The sequence below is a fragment of the Malus domestica genome, chromosome 02 (genome assembly GCF_042453785.1).
Source record: "Malus domestica chromosome 02, GDT2T_hap1".
NCBI lineage: Eukaryota > Viridiplantae > Streptophyta > Magnoliopsida > Rosales > Rosaceae > Malus > Malus domestica.
This window is the reverse complement of record NC_091662.1, coordinates 32,137,252-32,162,370: the sequence shown is the minus strand read 5'-3', so window position 1 is coordinate 32,162,370 and position 25,119 is coordinate 32,137,252. Positions and strand designations below refer to the sequence as shown.

At 36.9% G+C, this 25,119-nt stretch overlaps 4 protein-coding genes across 12 annotated transcripts; 2 read left to right on the top strand and 2 right to left on the bottom strand.

Annotated features, from left to right (window-relative positions):
* Nucleotides 1–1,400: 1,400 nt before the first annotated feature.
* LOC103437106 (uncharacterized) lies at nt 1,401–11,208 on the bottom strand. 5 transcript variants are annotated; one of them, XM_070809895.1, is made up of 9 exons: nt 10,876–11,184; nt 10,265–10,318; nt 9,208–9,284; nt 7,220–8,957; nt 6,934–7,138; nt 5,477–5,712; nt 3,972–4,769; nt 2,346–2,522; nt 1,401–2,255 (listed from the first exon to the last, which is right to left on the bottom strand). In XM_070809895.1, exons 3-7 carry the CDS (start codon nt 9,226–9,228, stop codon nt 4,708–4,710), a joined length of 2,262 nt encoding a protein of 753 aa, XP_070665996.1. In that variant the 5' UTR covers nt 9,229–9,284; nt 10,265–10,318; nt 10,876–11,184; the 3' UTR covers nt 1,401–2,255; nt 2,346–2,522; nt 3,972–4,707. The 5 variants fall into 5 exon arrangements, with proteins under 5 accessions (XP_070665996.1, XP_070665988.1, XP_070665993.1 ...); XM_070809887.1 differs by having other exon boundaries at nt 9,208–9,252; XM_070809892.1 differs by having other exon boundaries at nt 2,346–4,769.
* LOC108171647 (calcium/calmodulin-dependent serine/threonine-protein kinase-like) lies at nt 1,540–4,933 on the top strand. Of its 3 annotated transcripts, XR_011574113.1 has the most exons (4): nt 1,540–2,227; nt 2,338–2,392; nt 2,497–2,606; nt 3,276–4,933. XR_011574113.1 is itself a non-coding variant. In XM_029095144.2 (3 exons), the coding sequence occupies exons 1-2, from the start codon at nt 1,540–1,542 to the stop codon at nt 2,382–2,384; spliced, it is 735 nt and encodes a 244-aa protein (XP_028950977.1). In that variant the 3' UTR covers nt 2,385–2,392; nt 2,497–2,638. The 3 variants fall into 3 exon arrangements, 2 of the variants coding, with proteins under 2 accessions (XP_028950977.1, XP_070666003.1); XM_029095144.2 differs by lacking the exon at nt 3,276–4,933 and having other exon boundaries at nt 2,497–2,638; XM_070809902.1 differs by lacking the exons at nt 2,497–2,606; nt 3,276–4,933 and having other exon boundaries at nt 2,338–2,481.
* Nucleotides 11,209–16,143: 4,935 nt separating the features above from the next.
* On the top strand, nt 16,144–20,555 carry LOC103428212 (probable inactive histone-lysine N-methyltransferase SUVR2). Its single transcript, XM_008366309.4, has 8 exons — nt 16,144–16,301; nt 16,646–16,905; nt 17,120–17,164; nt 17,318–18,760; nt 18,838–19,103; nt 19,884–19,950; nt 20,075–20,125; nt 20,225–20,555. The coding sequence occupies exons 2-8, from the start codon at nt 16,672–16,674 to the stop codon at nt 20,369–20,371; spliced, it is 2,253 nt and encodes a 750-aa protein (XP_008364531.3). The 5' UTR covers nt 16,144–16,301; nt 16,646–16,671; the 3' UTR covers nt 20,372–20,555.
* A 668-nt stretch (nt 20,556–21,223) lies between these two features.
* Nucleotides 21,224–24,494, bottom strand: LOC108173539 (uncharacterized). Of its 3 annotated transcripts, none has more exons than XM_008348349.4 (3): nt 24,329–24,494; nt 22,459–22,838; nt 21,224–21,858 (listed from the first exon to the last, which is right to left on the bottom strand). In XM_008348349.4, exons 2-3 carry the CDS (start codon nt 22,777–22,779, stop codon nt 21,385–21,387), a joined length of 795 nt encoding a protein of 264 aa, XP_008346571.2. In that variant the 5' UTR covers nt 22,780–22,838; nt 24,329–24,494; the 3' UTR covers nt 21,224–21,384. The 3 variants fall into 3 exon arrangements, with proteins under 3 accessions (XP_008346571.2, XP_008346570.2, XP_008346572.2); XM_008348348.4 differs by having other exon boundaries at nt 22,459–22,862; nt 24,329–24,477; XM_008348350.4 differs by having other exon boundaries at nt 22,459–22,850; nt 24,329–24,467.
* Between the last annotated feature and the right edge of the window lie 625 nt (nt 24,495–25,119).

The following is a 25,119-nucleotide window of genomic DNA, read 5'->3' as shown; positions in this document are numbered from 1 at the left end:
TGATACAAAGCAAGATTGGTGGCAAAAGGATATACTAAGACGTATGGCGTGGATTATCAAGAAATGTTTTCTCCCGTAATCAAGATAAATACGGTACGTGTTCTTATTTCTTTAGCTACAAATATGGACTGGCACTAAAACAGTTTGATGTGAAAAATGTTTTCCTTCATGGAAATCTAGAGGAAGAAGTATGCATCGATTTTCCTCCGGTACGATGTTGGTGGAAAAACAAGAGTATGTAGATTGCGGAAATCATTGTATGGGCTCAAACAGTCACCTCATGCATGGTTTGATAGGTTCACTCAAGTCATGAAGAAGAAGGGATATCGTCAAAGTCATTCCGATCACACGTTATTTGTGAAGCGGAGACTGAATAGAGTAACTGCTCTGGTTATCTATGTAGATGACATGATTATCACTGGAAATGATTCCGACGAAATTGTGAATTTACAAGAGCATCTTGCGGCAGAATTTGAGATGAAGAACTTTGGTGACTTGAAGTATTTCCTTGGGGTTGAAGTTGCTCGTTCAACCAAAGGTATTTTCTTGTCTCAGCATAAATATGTTTTGGATTTGTTAAATTAAGGGAAACAGGTATTTAGGGTGTAAGCCTGTGGATACTCCTATTGTGGAAAAACATCATTTGGTCGTGTATTTGGATTAGAAACTGGTTGATAAAGTGCGATATCAGAGACTTGTAGGGAGATTGATTTATTTGGTTCATAATCTTCCTGATATTGCTTATGCAGTAAGTGTTGTGAGTCAATTTATGCACCCACCAAGTGTATCACATGGCGGTTGTCATGCATATTTTAGCATATTTGAAAGCACCTGGTAAGGGCATTTTGTATGGAAGACATGGACATCTAAGAATTGAAGGATTTACCGATGTGGATTAGGCAGGTGATGTAGCCGACATGCGTTCTACATCCGGCTATTTCACTTTTGTTGGAGGGAATTTAGTCACATGGCGTAGTAAGAAACATAAAGTGGTATCACGGTCGTCTGCTGAGGGTGAGTACCGAGGTATGGCACAAGGGATATGTGAGATTCTGTGGTTACGCAAACTTTTTTGGGGACTTGGGTTCAAACGAAGGAGACTATGAAACTATATTGTGATAACAAGTCTGCAAAGGATATAGCAGACAATCCAGTGCAACATAATAGGACGAAGCATGTGGAGGTCAATAGGCATTTTACTAAAGAGAAACTTGAAAAGAAGATTATGTCAATACCATTTGTAAATTATGAGGAGCAATTGGAAAATGTTCTTACTCATGACGTGTAGTAGGAAGATTGATGACTCACTCATCATGTTGAGCATATGTGATATCTATGCACCAACTTAAGGGAGAGTGTTAACGTGAGTTTTAATTAAGGATGTAGAGTTTATGTAAATATTTTAGAAATAATTCAGCCATATAATTCTATTAATCCCTCTTGGTTGGGTGCTTTGCCAGTTCCATCTCATCAAAGGTTTGTTTGTCTTGGTCATCATCGTAATCGTTGTCCTAATCATTGGGCAAGAAACAAGAAGACATGCAGATAAGCATGAAAAATATCAGAGATTTTAGGCAAAGGAGGATTCTGTGGTCAGGAAAGGCATCAGCAGAAAGTCAGGCAGTAGCAGTGACAAGAACAATGTGGCAACCAAAACACTCAAAAGGCTGTCTGCACCCACAAACCTTCCTTCTCCGCCCCCACACCCGGGGCAATGACCAGAAAAGCTTTGCTGCTGCCGCTTTCCAAACATGGAAGCAGGTGTCCATATCAAATGTGCTGCTCACTAATGAAATCATGATGATGAGGAAGATTGTTGAGAATGTGTCACCGCACCAGAATGTGATTGACTTGCCCGATGAGTACGAGGATAAGACTGGGGTCCACCTTGTGCTGGAGCTCTGTTCAGGAGGGGAACTGTGTGATAGGAATAGGATTGTGAAGCAAGAAAGGTATTGTGAGGCTGGAGCTGCAGCTGTGGTGAGGCAGACTGCACAAGGCTTGGCAGCTCTTCACAGCTCGAATATTGTTCACCGGGACTTGAAGCCAGAAATGTGCCTCTTCTTGAACAACACCAACAATTCTCCGCTGAAGATTATGGATTTTAGGCTGAGTTCTGTGGAGGAGTTCACCGACCCTGCTGTGGGACTGTTTGGTTCCCTGTCACCAGAGGCTCTTTCTCAGGGACTGGTCACTTCTAAGAGCGACATGTGGGCTCTTTCTCCAGGTATGTTCATATTTTTTTTCTTCATTTTCTGGGCAAACCAAACAGAAGACTGTAACATTAATTGTGTATAAGCATATTAGAACACAGAAATGATATGATTTGCTTTTTAGGTACCCACCTTTTATTTCCCAGTCGAATCAGCAAAAGCAACAGATGATTATGCCTGTAAGTAATTAGCATTGACATTCTACTAGAAGACAGAAATTAAAATGATTTGCTTTTGTCAAAAGTTCTGTTCAAATAACGAGAAAATGCTTCTTGTCCTGCAGGGAGCATTCAGTTTCCATGAGAAAACCTGGAAGGTTATTTCTTTGTCAGCAAACAATTGATTTCGGACCTCCTCAAAGTCGACCATGACAAGAGACCTAGTGCTCAAGAGGTAGGCTTGTAATTGTAAGCAAGAGAAGAGATCAAGCATCAACAAACACAATGAAAATATCGACAAAACGTTGATATCAGTCTGAGCTATATAGCAACTAAATGAACTCTTATTGAGTAGTTCTTGGTAGCACCAAAATGCAGTCTCCTAGATTTGTTAGCCTAACTAATTTAGAACCATCCATGGGTTGTCAGTCTTTCAACCAGATAGGATCAAATGGATGCTGAGATTGTATCACGACTGCAGAGGTTTAATGCTTGGTGCAAACTCCGTGCAGCAGCAATAGAAAACGTGCAGACAAGCTCGATGTTCTTAAGAACAAAGAAGCAAAAATCATTGCTAGGATCCCATGACCTTAAACCAGACGAAATCAAGAATCTGAGTTTACATTTTAAGAAAATGAGACTAGTTAAGCACATTTTGCACAACTAATTATCTGCGAATGTGGTGTAAAATTGTAGGTCAGACAGAGAGAATCATCAGTACTCAGCATCCAGTTTCTGGTTAAAACTTGCATATATAGCAGTTATATGTATCCCATAGCTACATAATTCAGTTTAATGAGAAGCTTATTCTGTTTAAGCAATCATAAAATTACACTGGCAAGAGCCCTTTGCTAAGTTATCTGGTAATCCAATGTTTTATAAATTCCAATTTGGCAATGTGCAGATGTGTAAAAGGTGACAATGCTACTTTTTCAGAATTTGAGGAGTTGCTGAAAACAATGAAAATGTCGTCTCTAATCCCTCAAAATACCCAGAATCTTTTACCTATTCGACAAAAATCGCGATGGCACCGTTGACATGTGAGAGATACTGTCTGGATTCTCTAGTCTCAAGAACTGACAAGGAGACGATGCTCTCCGCCTGTGCTTCCAAGTGCACTCTCCTGTATTTTCAGTTAGTTCCACTACATAACAAAAACTCACTCCAAGAGTCTAACCAAACTAATTTGGACTATAAAGATTCCTGAGAAAATCAAACCTTGCTCACTAAATTAAAGAAACTACTACTAATCAAACGTCATATAGCTTTTACCATCCATAATGTCTACTCCTAATTCACTGTCATTATCCCTATTCTATTTGTCCCACTATTTTGTTTCACACCCATATGTTTGATACGGATCCGTCTGGTTGCATCAGCAAAGAAGAATTAGCATCGATGCTCAGGGTAATGTCTCATCCCCTATCACCTTACATGGTTTATCCTAATTGTTTGGTTGTTTTCAAATAAGATTATGACCAAATAAAACTACATTGAAGAGGCTTTTGCCAGATGACTGCCTTCCAGCTGATATCACCGAACCTGGTAAATTGAATGAAATATTTGATCGGATGGATGCAAACAGTGATGGAAAAGTTACCTTTGATGAGTTCAAAGCTGCCATGTGTAGAGAGATAGGTCCCTCCAAGATGTAGTCCTCTCCCATCCTCGACCATTATAGTTTTCCGTTTATCCAGTCAATGGCCATCAATTTTTTCAGTAAACTGCGGAAGTTAATTTCTCTGTGTCCTTGGAAGACCAATGACCATAAACATGAAAATTGAAACTAACTGTATGCCAACTTCTGCCATGGAAAGTAGGAGCGCCTCGCTGCTTTAATTTACAGAACAAGGAAAAAATAGAAAATCCAAGGTAGTCTACTTAGCCTGGCTAAACTGAGGAAAATTTCAGTAGCAGCAATGAGAAAACCCTGCCCCAACGTTTTATCTTTGAATCGATATTTTTGCCTGAGAAGTTACTTTTTACTTTAAAACCGAAAACGATAACCTTCAGCCCCAGAAGACTTTCTGTTTAGGGCTGACTTTTTGTTTAGCATTTAGGTGTTTTATGTTATCAAAGCATGTACCAGAATTGAGTGAAACTGGAAGAACAAATCTAACCTGTAAAAATCTACGCTGTGTTTTCCTTCCAAAGAAGAAAAAGTGCATCTACACACCAAACAAGGAAGATTGAAATTTCCCTTTAAAATTTAATCTCTTACCACCGAAGAGTTGTTTGGCAGGACGGAAAAGGGAAGCTTTTTAAAATGAAGATTTTGCTCTCTTCCTGCCTAGAGGCTGGAGACCTTCATTACATTCGTAAGCCAGGTTGATCCATCAAGTTCTTGTACCAAGTGAGAACTCCCCTTTCCCTCCTTTTTTCACCCCAGAATTATATTCTGTTGCAGTCACCACGAGATAAAGGTCACCAAATACAGATTCGTAATGAGTACACAAGATTTAATTTTCTGACTGAGTATATATCCTGTAATTTTACGAATGTAATGAAGACATTATGTCCTTAAACGGATCCTAAATATTCAAGAATTTTGTTCCAATACAAGTTTTAGAGTTAAAGAGTATTAACAGTTCCTGTTAAATATGCAGTCAAATATACAAGAATGTAATGAAGACAATATGCAGTTAATTGTGATCCTAAATATTCAAGTATTTCGTTCCAATATAAGCATAAAGAGTTAAAGAATATTAACAGTAAAGAGATTTAACATCATTCAAGCTCGTGACCTCGCTAAGCTGTACTCAAAACTATACAGACTTTTTGAGTATGGTTAATCCAACAGACTATACTGATAGTCCACTCACAACCGACCCCCATAAACCTGTAAATTTTAAGTGTTCTTAAGTGTTTGGGATACACCTTTCAATGCAGTGTTCTCCATTCCAAAACACAGTATTACTGCTTTATCATTCAAATGATTGAATCAAACTCAACGATTGAGCTAATTCATATTAACATCGCTTATATCCAGCAATTCATACTAGAGTATAAGAAAATAAACTAAAACCACCAGCTACCAGACTAATACGCATTGTCATTACAACCATCGAGATATTCTATACTATTAATCATCATTTATGTCCATACCTCTCCCATCATCACTACCTCTGTCATCTGTACTGTCATTACAATCGTTGGTACTCTGTACTCTATGATTCAAAACTTTCCACTCACCAGGGACCATCACATCCATCCACCTTAACTCATCGCTGCCAGTATCTCCCAGGTCTTCCACCCAATCTTCAATGTTGGAATCCATAGCTTCTAAACATATTGGATCCAGGGTACCTCTTGTATATACGCCTTTACTTGCTTCAGAACGCCTGCTTCCGTTAAACCAAAAAAGGAAGAAAAAGGAAAAAGATAAATGAGTTGTGTCTGAAGAAAGAATTGGAACAGTACAATGCTCACAAACTTTACCAACAAGCATTGCCCTATTCAATTTTCTTCCTTAATAATCCAAAGAGACAAGGTAGTTTTAAATTTGTGATACTAGATTAAAAGAAATATTTCACAAATAACCCATTCCTGAATTGTGTTTCAGCCTAATTGAGTTAATTTGGGAGAAAATTGGAGCATTGGTCCCTGAACTTTGATCCAATTGAAGCATTGGTCCCTGAACTTTAATCCAATTGGAGCATTAGTACCCGAACTAAAAATCCGTCAGTAGTAGTCCATGAACTTGTCGTGTGGAGCAATGGTACTTTTGGGCAACTCTGTTAGACCTCTTATTTTCCCTTAAAACCCTTTAAATTGGACGGAAGTTCTAACATGTTACCCAATTTTCACATTATGATGAGTTCGGATCAATTTTTAATTCAGGGACCAAAGCTCCAATTTTGCCAAAGTTTACGGACCAATACTCCAATTTTCTATTAATTTGGATAAATTTATACAGGCACCAGGGAAGACTTCAAACGCATACTAAACAAGCAATCAAAGACGCACAGTTTTAATTACTAATAAGAAGAAGAATGCTACTTAGGCAAGGTCAAGGTAAACCAAATCGTCTCCTCTGTCAGAAAAAAAGAAAAAAAAGAAGCAAAGATACATATACAGGTCCATTCAATTTAATATAGTAATTCTTGTACACACAAAATAGAATGTGTTCTCCAGTCATGTTCTTTCTTAAATATGAAGACATAGAAGTAAATGACTAGCTTGTCCTGGAAGACACTTTGACTGCATTTAGTCCTTTATCGAAAGAGTATTAATGCACATCAAAAGCCTTTGAGGGCATCACAAGGACCTTTAATCGAGAGGGAAGAAAAGTGGACAACAGAAAAAGATTAACTCTGGTGGTTGTTTTAAAATAAAATTGACATGAGTCCATTTTTATGTGGAGAATTAATCAGTGAATTACAAGATTAAAAAGTAAATACCTAAGTCCCACAAAGACTCACTGTCTCGTACAACCTTGGAGTATAAAATACATAGACAAATCAAAGCAAATGATATGGTAGTACAGATTATATTTATTTCCTTGCTATGAGCAATCTTATGGATACACTATGAGAAAAGATACAGAGGGTGGAGAAACTTACATATGTTGAAGGTGCAAGTTATGATGAACAAATACAAGGTCGTTCAACCTCTGTTGCTCCAATCGGTTCCTTTTCTTTGAATACATACGTTCAAATATGCTCCCACTCCTCTTAGACCGGATAATGCTGCAAGTTTGACTTAGTATCCTGACAGCTAACCGTTGGAGATCAGGGTAATCAGCTCCATACAGGGACCACCAAGTAGCTGCAAAACAAGACAACATAGTTTAATACTGCAATGCATAAAACAAGCTAGAAACCTGGAACAAGTGAAGATTATTTCAACCTGGGGCCAATGATTCTCGACATCGTAAAGCCACGGGTCGACCAAAATCCCCTACAGCTTCCTCATAGAAATTTATGTTGCTTGTAATCACAACTTGAGCTGTTAAGTTAGGCTCTATGGTTTCAATACAGTCAAGCAATCCCTTCTGGATGACTTTTTTAGTAGAAAAGGTAGGGCTATAAAATATAGACGGGTTGAGATAGCATGCAGCTGCATGAAGTGGGCTATGGAGCTCCTCTTGCCAAACGTGATCAATAACCTTCAAATATGGCAAGTAATCAGGTTCATTATTGTCAAATGCCACAATTACACTTTTCTTTGCCTTTTCAATTGCATCGTATAAGTAACCAATAGATGGTTTCTCCTCACAATCCATAAGATGAAAAACCGAGAGTAGGTGCTTTGTCACCTTCAGAGTTTGATCACACAGTGACCAGAAAAGTTGGTCTGCAACAATCTCTGCTACCTCTAGTCCAGCCCTTTGCTTAGAGAAATTTGACTGCATCCAAGCAGCAGTGGTAAATATTTGTTGGAGCTGGTGCTTCAGAGCTACAATATTCTGCAGCGTAAGGAAGACAGAAGCAAACCTTGTGGTTGCAAGCTGGACAATCTCTCTTCCACCTGTTTTCTTCCTTACCAGATTAAGCATCCAAGCACTGTTGTATACAAATCGAGTTACTCTTTTTGCCTTTGCCAAGACCTCTTTAACTTCATTCATTTTCCCAATTTCCTCAAGCATTAAGTCAACACCATGTGCTCCGCAGGTACTGCAGAAAAAGGTCTTATATTTCTCCATTAAAAGCTTTCTAGCAGCTTTACAACTGGGAGAAGCATCTGTCACAAAATTGACAATCCTCTGAGGCCCAACTTCTTGAACAACACCGTCAAATAAATTAAGAAGTGCTTCTGGACATTCTGAGATGTCTGACGCATCTGCAGATTTGAGGAACACAGTGCCCTTGGGGCAGTATACAAAGAAGTTGATAACTGTATGACCACCTTTATCCACCCACCTATCAACCATGACTGAACACCCAGTCACATCCCAAGATCTTCTCAGTTCCTCTCCATATTCTTCTGCATCCTGAACGCTGTGGTTCAACAATTTTCCCCCCAAAGCATTATAAGAAGGCATCTTATAGCCAGGACCAACAGCAGCAATTGCATCAGCCATCTGTTGATAAAAATGCGAATTTGCAGCAGTGAATGGTATACCAGATTCATACATAAATCTTGCAACAGCCAAATCAGCTTGATCTATCATATCTTGAGAAGCAAAACTCTGATGCAAAGGCTGAGCAACATTAGCTGTTGCAGCAGGAAAAGAATGCTTTTTGTGTTTCTTATTGGAAATTCCTTCTGTAGCCTCTTTTCCCCTTCTCCTTCGCGTGCCTCGTGTGGAAACTTTCTTTTGAGTTCTCATTCCATCTTCATTGTCTTCTTCTTCCCTATACTGGTAGGATGCGGAATCCCTGCTAGTGTTTAATCCTTTCTGCTTTTTAAGCTTCTCAAGTACTTTAAAACCTAGGTGTTGTTGAATCTTCATTTTAACTTCTTCAGGTACCTCCTCGCATGGAGCTACATTCCCCCTTTCCCCAGCCAGATGCTGTTTTAGTCTGGAAATTCCACCCCCAAGCATTACTTTGTGGCAGTATTTGCACTTAATCTTCTGACGACCTCCATTCACCATAATGCCATGGGCCCAGCCAGGATCAGAAGCACGAGGTGGAACTGAACCCTGATGATTAATGCATCGTAGACAAATGTCAAAAGAAAGAACACAAAGGCACTTGTATAGGATAAACGAAAAATAGATTGTTGTCTTGGCCATAGTTTGAGATGATAAGTTAAACTTCAAGGTATTTAAGCTCGGCTAATACAGTATCCAAGCTCAAAGATTACGTTGAAAGGCAAGTTATCCAACCTCAAATATTATATTGAAATATGATAACCAGAAAAGATAAAAACACACGAAAAATAAAGCTCACTTGATTATCCTTGTGCTGCATATCTTGGGAAATGTCAAAAAGCTTCTGAGAATAATCCACAATAAGCTGTTAATACTCTGAATTGAAGTCGCAATACACAAAACCATGATTAGAGAAATTAAAATAAATTAAATAACACCAAAACTAGGTTTAAAAACTTCATCTGATATTAAAGCATATAAACTCTAAAATTCTCTCTGAAAAATGGAACTTATGAATGACAAATTAAAAAAGAATTATCAGAAACCACACTACTGTTTCAGAACCATGCTTTGACCAAAGCGATATGGCTTGGCATAACCATTTTCATGTCAATCTACATGACGAAGATTGATGCTTCACCTCTGTTGTGTTTTACTACCAGTGTTAACTTATGACTCTAGCATTTAGTGATAACCCTCTACGACATTAACTTATTTAGATATAATTACCTACAAAAACAAAAAGCTAATGAACTGCCTCATTCATAAATGATGTGCAAATCAAAATAAACAAGAAAAAGATTCAGTCATTAATCATTATTAATCTGAAATATGACCTCAAAATTAAACTCCAAGTCTCTTTTGTCTCTTTCATGAAAATAAAGAAAAATAGTTTCACACTTATCGAAATCAAACCAATTTGCAAATGTGAAGTTATCAGCAATATTCACATAATATTGGTAAAATTATCAATATCTCCCAGCCAAAGTTACAACATGTGACTTCAAATTATTTGAACAGGACAGATCACTTTACATATCCTGACATCACAAATCACGTCACGTATTGGAAGGAAACAAACATTAAGTCTATTCCATCGCACTAGTTTCCCCGAAGTTATATTATTGCCTATTTTCAAATAATATATCATTTTTAATTATATAGACTTTCCAATCAACAAATGAAATCATACTGATACTAGTAATGCAATCTTGACTTAAGATACGTACCAACTACGTGTAATGTGGGAGAAGAAACAAAATTATTTCTTTGTTTGCAAAGGTAGAGAAAACAGAAGAAGAAAATGTTCCAACACAGACAAACCAAGCACCACGACCCCAAGCCCCAGAACTTACCGCTGCATAGCACACCTCTGTTTTGAGCAAGAAAACGGCATGAGTTTATAGCCACTGGAACAATTGATAACAAATGAAAACGCAGTTAGGATAGCATCCAGAAATTATCAAATAAAAAGAAGGCAATGCAAAAAGAAATTCCTCGAATTCATCGTCGGCATCCATGAGAACAAATTACACAAGCAACTTTTACAGCTGAATCCAAAATTTCAAGTTTTCGAGATATAACACTATAACTAAATGCATATGTCATTTTCTCAGGGTTGCAGGCAATACAAGTTGCAAAATTCCATAATTTTTTCCTTTCCATTGCTTTTAAATCATAACAAAAATGTAGTAAAATGAATAGCTTCACAAGAAAATTCAGGTCATTTCAGTGACAGACAACACTAATCTCCGGATTCCGAAAGTAAACAATACAATGTAATGCGCTGTTTAAGTCAGAAAGTTCCTTTAACTTTCCTACATTTTCTCAGCAACCAAACAAGTAATATGAATTAACAGCAACATTTGGTTTTCACTTTTCTATAACTCAGAGAATTCCCAACTCCCTATTGGCATTCGAATCAATTCATCTCATATTCACTTGAAAATCAACACAAAGCACTTACTTGAAGCTTTCCCAACACGCCGAGATTTTCCGACTCCGAAATATCGGACTGGTCTTCCGAGAAAGTAGATCCGAGACCCGAAAACGACAACTGCAGGGAAGAAGACGAGCGAAACGTATAGAAGTGGGTCGGACTCGGAAAGTAAAATTCGGGATCGGAAGTTGAAACCCGGGTGGGTTTGTTGAGAAAGGAGCCAAAAGAAAAGCGGGACGGCAATCGTGTTTCGGGTTGCGACAATGGAAATTCGTGTGTGGGCGTCGATAATTCGCACCAGAATGGCACAATCCAATCGTTTTGCCGTTTCGCTTTGCATCCCACGTGCGGCCTTTCACACATGACTGTTTTTTTGTTGGGCTTCTCATGTATTTTTTTTTCTAATTATAAAATGTTTGAAGTGTCAAATAAGATTTTTGAAGTGTTAATAATAATTCTTTTTTGTTTACCCAAATACAAATATAGACTTTCACACATAATAATTCAGTATTGTTTAAAATATTAAATTTTATTTTTCTCAAAAAAAAAAATTAATTTATTAAAATAATATAAACTGCTGATATAATCTCTAAATTATTACCCGAGTGAAAATTAGGATAGTAAAAGAGTCCATTCAAATACAGGGTAGTCAATTAAAGGACTATAAAAGACTTTAGAATCCCGGTGTAGTAAACTAAGATTTTAAAAAGTTTTTATGGAGTCCATGCAAATCTATAGCTATTCAAATATTTATAGATTTTGAAGGATTTCATTCAATAAGAGATATTTGTACGATTTGAGAAGGAATGGTAAGCATAACAAAATCCTACTACCATCCCTAAGATTTCTTTTCAATCCCCACGCTTTCTTTCTCTCTCTCTCAATTCTGCAACTCGAGCTTTCTTTCACACTCTCCATTTTCTCTAGGAAACCCATCCTTCCATACTTCCTTCCGGCGTCTTGGCCACCCACCCAACAAGGTCCTGAATGTGATCTCTCACCTGGGTTTGCTGTGTATTTTGTTTTTTAATCAAATTATTATTTTGGTTTATAGAATTCGATTCAATTATACAATTTCTTAACTATTTAATTGACCTCTTGTCTTCTTTCTACTATTATTATATGATATATCATGGTCTTAATTCCAAGTATATCGAGAGCATTATGTTGATTTGAATATACACGGGAAGCCCTCAACCCAACCATTTTATCTACCCTTGGAATCCTTCTGAATCCGGCTTTCATGAATGATTATGGTGGAAGGTAGACTTGGGGAAGCTTAATTTGTATTTGAACTTTCCTGCTGGTGGAGGATCATGGAGGATTGGGGTGGGGTTGCTTGGGAGAATTGAGCACAACTCTTCGTTATTTTTTCAAATTTTAATCTTATTTTTTATTTAAAATTAATTTTAAAATGACAAGAGAGTCTCTCAAAATCCATTCAAATCATAAATCAAAGTCCATAAGAATCCTTTCAAATCTTTAATCAAAGTCCATAAGAATCCTTAAAAATCCATTTCAAAGTTGTAAAGATTCTATAATCCTTTGAAATCTGTCACTTAAAAAAGTGTTTTAAAATCTTTTGAAATCCAAATTGACTACAGTTTCAAAGCTATTCTATTTAATTTTTCGTCAATTTAAGTTACATGTCTTGCATGTGCTACACTTTGAAAGGTAAATTGGTAGTTTTACATAGTTTAAGGGCCTATTTTTTCCTGAGAAATATAATATGGAATTAATTTTTGAGGATAAATTAGATACTAAATTCGCAACATATATGCAATATTAAGGTCTCATAAACAAGAAAATGATGACATTACCCTCTAAATGTGTAATGTGACTTAAGTTGACGATAAATTTGATAAAATAGCTTTCAATATAATATTAGGGATGCAATTGACAATTTTGATGAATTTAGAGACTTATTTTTACTAAATTAATAATTCAGAGACTAAATCGGCAGTTTACCTTAAATCATACGTGGTCCCAAGTTCAAAGTCATACGACACTTTGGCATATGCGGTCGGAGATTTCAAGCCAATAAGACACTTTGGCAAATGCTTACAAGAAAATCTCAAGGTTCTTAGAGCATTTTGATTAATTTTGAAAATGGTGGAGTATTGTTAGAAATATTTCGAAATAAAAGTTTTTAGAATGATTTTACCGGTAGGAGAAATTGGGCTACTGGTCGCATCCCTTCGGAGGACGAGTCTTGTCTATTTGGTTTAAAGCTTTGATATTTTTTTTTTTTAAGCACATCGATATTTTTACACTAGAAAGAGGAGGAGTTCGACTAAGCCACATAATGGGCAACCTACTTTGGTATCGAATTTGTCATCCATGAGATTCGAACCTAAGACCTTTTACTTTCAAGTGAAGAGGAACACCACCAGACTGTAATATTGAGTGGCTAAAGCTTTGATACTTCTATGTAATATTAAAATCATTATAAATACATGTTTAAGCAAAGTTCTAAAGGCGCTTAGTGTTAGTCGAGCTGTAACATCCCACATCGACTAACAGAGAGGGGGTGATGTGCCTTATATGTACATACCCACCTCCTATAGCATGAGACATTTTGGGAACTCACTGACTTCGGATTCCATTGGAACTCTGAAGTTAAGCGAGTTCGGGCGAGAGCATTCCCAGGATTGGTGACCCACTGGGAACTTCTCTTATGAGTTTCCAAAAACAAAATCGTGAGGGCGTGGCGTGGCGTGAGTCCCCAAAATGTCTCGTGCTATAGAAGGTGGGCATGTACATACATCACCCCCTCTCCGTTGGTCGATGTGGGATGTTACACGAGCAGTAGGCAAGGGCTAGCCTAGGCGTCTAGGCAGGCCTAAATGAGGGCTTAGGCGATTTATTTTATTTTAATTAAATTTATTAGTAACACCATTTAGTATTACAGTCTAGTGGTATTCCTCTTCACTTGTAAGTGAGAGGTCGTATGTTCAATTCTACATTATTGCTAGCTCATATTGTGAGGCTAAGTGATCCCCTCCCCCTAATGTATATAATATCGTTTGTTTAAAAAAAAAAATTATTAGTAACATATAAATAAAGGTTACTTAAGACTTAAAAAATACAAAATTGTATTAGGATACATAAATTGTAAAATAGAATAATATATAAATTACAAAGTATTAAAATATTATAAAATATAATAAAAACATGAGAAACAATCATATAATGAGTGTTCACTCAAATATTCAACAAGTATCTTACGATTTTTTTTTTAAATGTAAAATGTATGATGAAAATTATCCATTTTCTGCCTAAGTGAGAGTCACAACCTAAGTGAGCGCGTAGGCAGCTCTATGCATGAATTCTTAATTTTTAGACACCTAAAGATTAATCGGAATGGTAGCTAGCCACCTAGCACCTAGACGAGACCTAAATGGCTCTAGTCATGGATTTTAGAACAATGTTTAAGAAGTTTGAAATTAAATTCTATTGATTAGACATGTCTTTTGTGAGACACTTAAACATCTATAAATTGAGGACGAATTCTCAAAGAAAACGAAGATGAAGATTCCCACAAAGTATACTATCTCCACCCTTTTCATTGAAAAACCAAATACTAAGAACAATTTTGCATATTTTGTTTTTGGTTCAAGCTTGAGTATTCTTTGTTATCTATTGTGTATTTGGGGTTTGTCTTAGGAGTGTGTAAAACGTTGACAACTAATAGGCGCGTGAATGATGAATTTTATTGGGTCGAAGTAAGGCAGATTGATAAATAAATATCTCAGAAGTCCTGTTATGGAGTCAACGGCTCCGATCGAACTAAGCCATCCAAACGGATCAACAATGTTACCACATCCTATTAAGCTCTAGAATGATAGGCAATGTTTATAGACCTTGTTGAAATCGACCATACTTACTCCACGAGACGCATAATCTGATCCATATGGGGATTAGATAGGTTTCCTATATTCTTAGAGTTTCTTGATGTCATGTCAAGGAAAAAAATGACCTTGCATGTTCTGATAAATAATTGAAATATTTCAATATTGTCAATTAATTTTACGATAAGATCACAACTTTCTTTGATTCTTATATTGGAATTTCGAATCTCATAATTAATAAGTTCGATACCAATTTATTTCTCTGCTTCTTTGTGTATAAAAAAAAAGAAATAAAAATAAACAAAAATGAACATAAGAACACAAAAATTGTGTGGAAAATTCACCTTAAATTTCATGACAAGAGGATGAAGGATAGAGATTGTTCTTTAGCTTCATTTAAAATTGTGAGAATGTTTGTTTGCATGAAACCCCACACGGGCCACACCCACAATCCATCGGGATTGTTGTTAAAATCCCCAGAAATTCTTTCTTAATCGTCAGATTAAAATACATCTAACGGTTAATATAGAAAAGAATCACTGTCACCTTAATGATGAACTTTCAAATAGAAAATATAAACTGGCTCTGGCAGCGCAGGACAAAGTACACCAGCCATCAGTCCATTACTTCACATTAGCAGTGAGCATACATTTTATGTGTGTGAATAAAATAAGTATATGATTATCAATTTCTAAAAAAAAATATGAGTAAAATAGGAAAAATAAGAATATAATTGTCATTTTATCAAAATGTACAAAATTAAAGTCTCTTCAACCGTCCACCTCCTCATATGTTCTCCTCAAGCGCAACCGCTTCAGTTCATTCAAACTACCAAAAAAACATCATGATTTCACTTACGTGTATGAAAAAATAATGGTGGGATAATTTTTCTTAATAAGTACATATTTTTTATCTTATGTAAATATTTCGATACAAACTATTTTGTCCTCCTTATGTAAATATTATGTATCAAAAGTGAGGGTAAAATAGAAAGAAAAAAAAAGAAAAGTTTAAAAGATACAAAATTACTATTTTGCCCTCCTCATATCAAAAGTGAGGGCAAAATAAGAAGAAAATGGAACAAAAAGTTGAAGCCCTCTTCTTTTAATAGAATAGATTTAAGCCATTTGTAAATAAGAAAACTAATGAAAATGATTTGAAAACTTTGAGTTTTAATGATAAGAACAAAATAAAGGGTAAAATAAATAGTACTAAGATTGACTTTTTAGTGTAAAAATGTGATTTTTCGTTAAAACAAACAGTACTGGAAACTTTTCGTTAAAGTTCCTTTTGTAAATATCTTAATCAACCCGTAAGTAGTTTGTAAATAGAAAATAAATACATTAATTAATGTTTAAAGTAATAATTAATTATTAATAATTAAATTATATATTACAAAGTATGATCGGTTCACTTTCAATTTTTTTTCTAATTTCACATTTCATCAACACCTCTCTCTCTCTCTCTCTGAGTCTGGAGTCTTGAACTTCTTCCTTCTTTCCTCAGACATAGTCGAGAGAGCAGAGAGGAGAGAGAAAGACAAGCTTACAAGCACTGCTGACAGTGAGAGTCACTGAGTTCTTCATTTCATATATAACAGAGGTATACATACAAACTCTCCTTTCCCGCATCATTATATATACATACATACATACATATATATATATTCATTTGTGTGGTTATTAATTTGTAAAATGGCTACTTTCTTCATTCCCAGTTGCTGCTTCATCGTTTAATTTGTTTCTCTTTTGGTGGTTCAAAGTTTGAATCTTTTTGCTTTCTCTCTATTTGTTGGCGTTACAGAGTGATTCAGGTCATTTTTCACAAATTTATTTGCCATTTTTTGGATCAAATTATGGTGATTTAGTTGAATTTGCCAGTCACTCACTCCAGTATAATGCATTGAGGGTTAGTAATTTTAATTTGGGTTCTTTTGGATGTGACAGTTACAGCTTAAAGAAGTTCAGTACCCATGCCGCCAATGCCGAAGAAAAATCGAAAGATGGCGGCTGATGCCTGCCGTGCAATGAAGGAGTTTGGCATTTCGGAAGTTCGAACGAGGGCGGGGGTTAAGGAACTTCTGAAATTGTATGAGAACAACTGGGAGCTTATTGTGGAGGACAATCACAGAGTGCTGCTTGAGTTTTTATTGGAAGGTGACACTGACAACAACAAGGAAGAGGAAGAGGCAGAGGCAGACGAAGAGGTAGCATTGTTTTCCTTATTGAATTTTGTCATGGGATGTTTGGCTTGTTGAATGCTTGTTATTATTATTAGATTTCGTCTTTAATTACTCTCATCATGTATATATGTCATAGGAGGGAACTATGAAAATGTTTCAACTAAATCGTTTCTTTTTTCGCGCTTCATTTCTACGTGTACGTTATGCTTATGCTTGGTCCTCATGCTTCATTACTTAGATAGCCGAACAAAAGGGCAAAGGAGTTTCGATATGTGAATCAAAGGTGAGTACTTTTTGATTGGTGGTTGTGAAGTTTCATGTCATGGAGCTCTCGTTGACAACGCAGACGGCATTTATAGAAATTATAGTTCTTTTTCTTTTCCCACTTGCATTCTTATATTCTAGTGTTTTCGTGTTTCATATAATTTTGTGCCAGGCTGTGAAACGTAAGAACAAAGCAGCTCCATCTCATGGTAAAACTGAAGATGTTCAAATTCCAATCAAGAGATATTGCACAAGGCAACAGACAAAACAAGCATTGTCCCCTTTGAAATGCGCCACACCTTGCCTTGCAGAAACTCCATCAAAAATGGCACATCAGAATGAGGATTCTGAGGAATCTGAAGACTCTCAACCACTAGTGAGAAGAAGTCGCCGGAGACTCCAAGAGGGAGAGGTTTTAGACAGTGGGAATAACTTCAGTCCTGTATGTAATCGCAACACACAGCAGGAAGAAAGTCTCAGTATGATGTGTGAAGATAGTTGTTCAGACTTTGATGACGATGGCTTGAATTTCTTGGAAGTGAAATCATCCACTGTGGACAGTAGAGGAACTGTTTTAGATTTGTCACTGTTTGATGTTGAATCATCTCCTCCAAAGGGAGAGCTCGAAATGTCTTTGATTTGTCACCCTTCTCTACATTCTGATTTCGATCTTCCACATTCTGATGAAGCTCTAGAATTATTGGAAGAAACATGCATGAAATCGTACGGGGTCAGAGAATGCTTGGTGGAGACAGGATTTGATTCCACTTTTGATGAAAGTACAATTTCCAGAGATGTAGCAGAGTTAAAGAATTCTGATGCACAAGATGTTCTTGAATCTCATTATCAAGGCAATGATTGCAATACTCTAAGTTCCCCGAGCGAATTATTTGTATTTCAGAATCTTATCAAGGTCGTTCCCCATATACCCAAGCATATAGCTTTTGGTTGTTTTAATGATCTTCACCGCTTAATTGGTTTTTCTAGTACGGATATTGAGAGCATCTGTGGTGATTCGGCAAAGAGATTAGTGATCTTCCAAGGCCAGAAATCTCCAAAATTACGCAAGTTGGAGGAGGCTGCTCATGACTACCATTCTTCCATTGGAGTTATAAAATCCGGTGTTTATATTGAAGACATAACTAGAGGTGAGGAGAGAGTGAAAATTTCCTTGGAGGATGGAAAAAATGTTGAAGATCTGCCAAACTTTCTTTACATCCGTCAGAGTTTAGTTTATAAGAATGCCTCTGTGAAATTTTCACTTGGTCGTATGTCTCATGACGGTTGCTATTCACGTTGTTATGGGGATTGTCTGACATCACCCATGCCTTGTGTCTGTGCTTCTGAAACTGGGGGTCAGTTTGCTTACACACCAGGAGGATTGGTCAAAGAGATGTTTCTGGAAAAATGTATAGCCTTGAAGCGGGAACCTATACAACACCACTGCTTCTATTGTAGAGAGTGCCCTCTCGAAAAGTCTAAGTACGAGAAGAGTTCTGTGGCATGCAAAGGCCATTTGTTACATAAATTTATTAAGGAGTGTTGGCATACATGTGGATGCAATAAGAACTGTGGAAACCGGATTGTTCAGCAAGGCATCAGCGGGAAGTTGCAGGTTAGGTTATTCTCTGTAAGTTTCAGTTGTAAGTTGTAAATGCTAGAGTCATTTGAGTGGTTGTTTATATGTTCCAGGTATTTTTGACACCTGAAGGGAAAGGATGGGGTCTTCGAACACTGGAGGACTTGCCAAGAGGAGCTTTTGTTTGTGAGTATGTTGGAGAGATATTAACCAACACAGAACTACATGAGCGAAATGTGCCAAGTACTGGTAAGAAGCATGCATACTACGCAGTGCCACTAGATGCGGGCTGGGGTGTGAAGGGTGTCTTGAAAGATGAAGAGGCACTTTGCTTGGACGCTACTGTTTATGGAAATGTTGCAAGATTTATCAATCACAGGTGTGAACATTCATACTCTATATACACAGAACACTTCCTCCTCCCCCTTCCGCCAACGTTGAACTTTTTTGTTATAATAATTATTGTTTGGTGTTTCTTTTCTTGCTTTTCGCCGCAGGGGATGAAACAATATTCTATTTCTGCTGATGGTAAAAATATTTCTGCCTCTTACTGGATATATCTACTTGCACTATTACGGGCGAAGTAATGTTAGCTTAATATAGACACATTTATATACATTTATAGGAAGAAAATCTGATGCACTTGATCAACAACGATGATAATAGTTGCTGTTCCTTTACGTTGTTTCCAGTTTCTTTACTCGCTGCTGTTCCTTTACCTGGTTTTCAGTTTCTTTATCCGCTGCCAAAGATAACCGGTTCCATAACAGGACTCCCCTACAAATATCTTGGGCATGAACATGAAATCTTCTCTGTGGACTGCCCAGTTTCTTTATTCTGTCGTAGATTGCATGCAAACTTAAAAGTTCCGCTATCGTCCAGTGACTAATCTGTTGTACAAATACAAATTCAAACTTTATCCTGCAATATAAATATCTGAAATATTGGACGAATGTGTGGCATTCAATAAACTAAATGAATGGTAATTAATACGATCATGGACAAGAATCATTCAATCTCAGAATGTATTATAATTTCTTTATTGAAACACCATGTTTCTCATTCAAGCTGTCTCTGTGTCAGTCGAGTATATATATACCTGAACGGTTTTTATTCTTCAGTATCTTGATTGTATATTAATAGTACATATATTGTTCAGATGTTCTGATGCTACCTTGGTTGAGATTCCTGTTGAAGTGGAGACCCCGGATCATCACTATTATCATGTATGATTTCTAAACAATTAATGACCTCGTCCTTTCAATCTTGTTTTTACGACTAGAACTAGTCAATGCATTTCTTCATACGGATACAGTAAACACGAGCTTATTTTTTTCTTCCTTCTTGCAGCTTGCCCTTTTCACAACAAGAAACATTGCTGCTATGGAGGAGCTCACTTGGGTAGGAGGGGTTCACCAATATATGATATATATACACATAAATGTTATTAGTGTTTGTTTGGCATCAAGGTCCAGCTTTCATATGTCTCTGTTGTTGCAGGACTATGGCATTGACTTTCGTGAGCGTGATCATCCTAGGACTGCGTTTCAATGTCTCTGTGGGAGCCCACTCTGCCGTGATCGTAAGGAGTCCAAGGGTGACGTGCAGCTACACACTTACGCTCGACGAAGACGATGCAGAGTGTAGTTTCAAGCACAATATGTCATCTCATACTACAGAATAGTTACCATGCTTTTTGATTAAATTACTAATTTGGTAATGAATTCTGCTGTTGTAATGGAAAAATCCCTCAAGCAGAATGTCTTAACTTTTGCGCACATGACAACAGATTGAATTCTTGTTTTTTGGTGCTTCAATTGACTTTCTCAAAGCCAAGTGTTATTGGTTTGATCTGGAAAAAGGGTATTTGAGGGTGGGGGTTGGTAGAGAAGGATGGGAGAGACCATTCCGTGGGCTCTCCACCAGGGGCAGGTTCTTACGCGTCACTCACCAATCCGCCTTACGTCCTACTTTTACGGATTTGGAGGCAGGAGAGGATTCTCCTGACCAAACATTTTGGGCTATTGGATTTTTATCCAATGGCTACAAACAATGAGTCTCTTTAAAGTTATAATAATTATAACCGTTGGATGAAAATCCAACTGTCTACAATTGTTGGTCAGAAGGACCTCTCCATTGGCTCAGGAGAGGATCCAAATCCTTGCTTTTACTGCTATATTGGTAGTTACTTCACTTTGCTAACATAAAACAGATACTGGATTTGCCTATTAGCAATAGTGTTACATTGAGTGAGGGCGAAGCCATGGATTGGTGGGAGAGAAGCAGGGCGGAGGCAACGAAGAAAAATGGGAGAGATGCAAGGTGGAGGTAATGAAGAAAGAAGAAAATGAGGCAACGAAGAAAAAGATTAAGAAAAAAAAAAATAATAACTAAAGATAACCATGATAAGATCACATCCACCACCATACTCATTTTGGTCATTTTATACATTCACAACAGTTTTATATAAAAATTTACCGAATACTTAACACACACAACTAGAGTTTACCAAGCACTTTACTGCTTCATTTTACAATTGTTTATTCTCATAACAAAGTATAATCAGTTTTTCTAAAAGCACAGCAATACCGAACTAGGCCTAAATAGCCAAACGGATCATTTATAAATAAACGATTACAATCAAATTCAAAACATTTGATCTATAGAACATAAGGAATGAGAGCCTTAACATTTTTGGGAAAATCTTCAAACTTGGACACATACCATCTTCTCGTCACGTAGCTCCTTGCGATCAAGTATAACGCTGAACCTGTGGTGAAGGAGAATCCATAGAGAGTTTGAGAAATAAGAGCAAGCCCTACAAATCCTATGATTTCAAAGAGATAGTGAGGGCATATAATGATTCCAAACAAACCACCCTTGGGAATCTTATATTCCTTGTCACCCTGTAACCTCCTCATTCTCGAAAGAAGGCAGTGATGGTAGAAATTGCCAGAAATCCCCAGTATAAACAGCAGACAGCCAAGGTACTTCAAATCGATTGATGGCTCTGGAAGCCCTTTCGTTAAGGATTGAGCATAAGTCACGCTTGCAGTACACACACCATAACTAAGAGAGATGATAACAGCACTATCAAGGATCATTCCTCCGCTGTACTTGTGAACAAAAAGAACCTAGAAAACACGAAAGGCCATATTTTCCGTGACTTGATTAATAGTTGAAATTATTGTTAATGATACCAACCATATTTAAAAGCTAAAACTTCTTCCCTGGAGGATAGAGCTGAATAGTCCTAGCTACCAGGTTTTACTAGTTGACATGCAACAATAAAATATCAGACTCATTTTAGGTAGGGTTTTCACGTATAAGTCCTTTATAACATCACACTTTAGAAATAAAAAAACACTTCAAACTCAATACTTTAGAGAAAACCCCAACTTACATCCAGCTTACATTGGAACACAAAAGGAATTTCAAAACCAAGAATCAATTAGAGCATGACAAAGTGATTTTTTATGAAGGTTTTCATTTCTCCAATTGAGCTGTTGAAGTGTTTTTCTACAAACCTTCTAGTTCTCGGGGTTTTTTTTTTAATTTACTAATACAGACCCTGCGTAAAGCGGGAGCCTTGTGCACTGGGTACGACCTTTACTAATATAGCTAGAGGAGACTATATACTAAAAAAATCATCAAGTGAGCTTGTGCATTTCTTGGCCATATATGGAAAGAGAAAAATAAAGGGGAAGAGGGGGGGGGGGGAGTAGTACTAGTACCTCTAAAATCCTTTTCAAAAAGTGAATTGTCAGAGCCGAAGACAACAACAGCATTCTGATATCCTCTTGAGGATAAATCACAAAGGATGCCACAGCTGCAAGAAATGCCGGAGTATAAGTTATCAGCATGCCTGTTCTACTAGATAGTTTGATTTCCTTTACAGCAAAGGTTTTAGAACCGGAATTCCAGAACTTGGAATAGTGTAAGTGCTTTTCTCTTAGCTCCAAGAACCCATACACGGCTAATATTGTGAAGCTAATCACTGACATTGATGTGACGAAAAGAGAAGAAAGTTGTGGGAAAATGTATGTCGTTGACATAGTGGCCACCGTGGTTAGTCTTTTGCTTCTCCCTTTATTTCCCTCTCTGCCTCAGACTTCTGCAATAACCACTGATATATAGGCTGTAAGGAAATATCAACACCAGTAGATAATCTTAATTCCATAATAAATAAGAACATAAATAATATCCTAGATATTATTCTGCATCATTTCAATAGCCAAAACCTATACTCCGAAATGAAGGGTAACCATAAAAGCATAGCAGAACTTGATTGATTACTGCAAAATAATAATAATAGTTATGCTTTATGTTACCATGTAACTCCTTTGCACCGATTTTATGCCTCGATAAACTTTTCGTATTGAGTATTCAACATTTCCTCTAAATGCTCCCAATAGACTAACCATAGGATGCATGTAAATGCAACATATCAAACTGTATAACCAGAGAACAAGAGATGAAGGAACCGAAACTTCTCCTTATAAGAACAAGATACAAGCACACTGCCACACTTGATGCGAATTGTGTCATCCCTGATTTACTACTTTTGGACAATTCAATGACCATAAGCATTTTGTGTATTAGAAGAAAGAGTTGATTTTCACACACCATTTTTAACCTCTCACACATCCCTCTTTAGCTTGTCCCTCATTTTTCTAATTAGAGACGTTTTGAATATGAAAATTAGACGCTCTAAAGTTAAAAAAGTTGAACTTTTTGCAAAAGATTTATCTATGCAAATATATGGTCTTTCTACTTTAAGGATGCCCTTAATTCTAAGACCGTCTGAATAACGAATTTCAACAATTAAAACCGTCTACGCTTTAGGTCCTCATTCAAGGTTCATCATTGCATACAAAAAATCATCTATATATGTAACGGAGGATCCATTAATGCACATATTGGGTCCGGGAACCCTACGGAAGCTGGAAAAAATGGTTCTTATGGTCCTACAAGAATCCTATGAGATCCTACCGAGACTCAACGGAGCTATGTACAGATGACAGCTGGTGTCTTTAAGAAAAAAAAAAAAAAAAAAAAAAAGACCTGGAGGTGCCAACAAGCCATCGAGGGCATGGCTAAGAAAATGTCTGACAGGCCCACCAAGTGTGTGATGAAATGCCTCAACTGAACTCGAAAAGACCGTGCGCAGTATGCCATGTTGTAATGTTCACATCTAAATTAAGTTTTGAACTCTTACACTAGAGTCGTGCAGAAAACCGAAGTTCACAGAAACCAAAAATTTGCATATCATTAGCCATAGAATAAACCAACACCAATTTTTTCGAATTTCTGGAACCCTAAAAAATAATATTTGCAAACTAAATACAATACAGCGGCTGCGGGGTTTTTCTGAGAGGAGAGAAGATGTGAGCAAAATATGAAAATTAAGATGATTTGAAATGAATATTAGAAGATGGAAATTAAATGATTCAGGCACAAAGGAGTGAAAGCCTTCCAATTAACCAATGAACTGGAATCAGTAAAATCAACATATAAATACAATGAAATTCAGAAACTGAGAAACACAAAGTAAGAGAGAGAGAGAGAGAGAGAGAGAGAGAGAGAGAGAGAAGAAGTTCGCACCGATGGCTACAGAGGACTGTCTGAGTTGTGGTGGTGGTGGTGGTGGTGGTGGTAGAGCGCGCCAATACAACAGTTTCTATATTGGGAGGCAAAGACGTTTTGGAATAAAACGGATGATTTTTGTTAATTTTTGTACACATCGTGGATTCGTGGTGTTGTGTTCTCTCGTGTCTTTTTTTTTTTTTTTTTTTTTTTTAAGAGATACAATTGGTTATAAGTCATATTTATTTATCTTTTTTGGTGATCGAGAAAATTCACAGAAACATTTCAATCTTCTTCTGGTTATAAGTTTGATTTCTACGTCAATAATAAGTTTTGAACCAAGACCTGCAATTTTTAATTTTAAAAAAATCTCGTAATTTGTCATTTACAACTGGATCGTCAGCTCGTATCTTTCTCCATCAACATGGTGGGCGTCGCTAGGAAAATTTTTAGTTGTGACGAAAACACAGATGGTACACCACGTGTTTTTATGCAAGTGGTGGAAAATTTTAATTTTTAAATTATTAACCTTTTAACACACATAACCTACTATATATATAAATACACATAATGTATCACTTCGTGTAATGATCACACCTAAAAATCTCTCGGGTTGGGATAAAATACTGAGACGTGTAATATTTAAAACATTGCGGGTCTGCCCGACGCAGGCAACTGTGGCTTTCGAGATCTGCGTGTAGTCTCTTTAGAACAATGACACATGGAGACAGGATTTGATTCCACTTCTATTGTTACAACGCCAAGAGCGAGACCAGGAACACAAAGGAACAATGACACGTGACCCATGA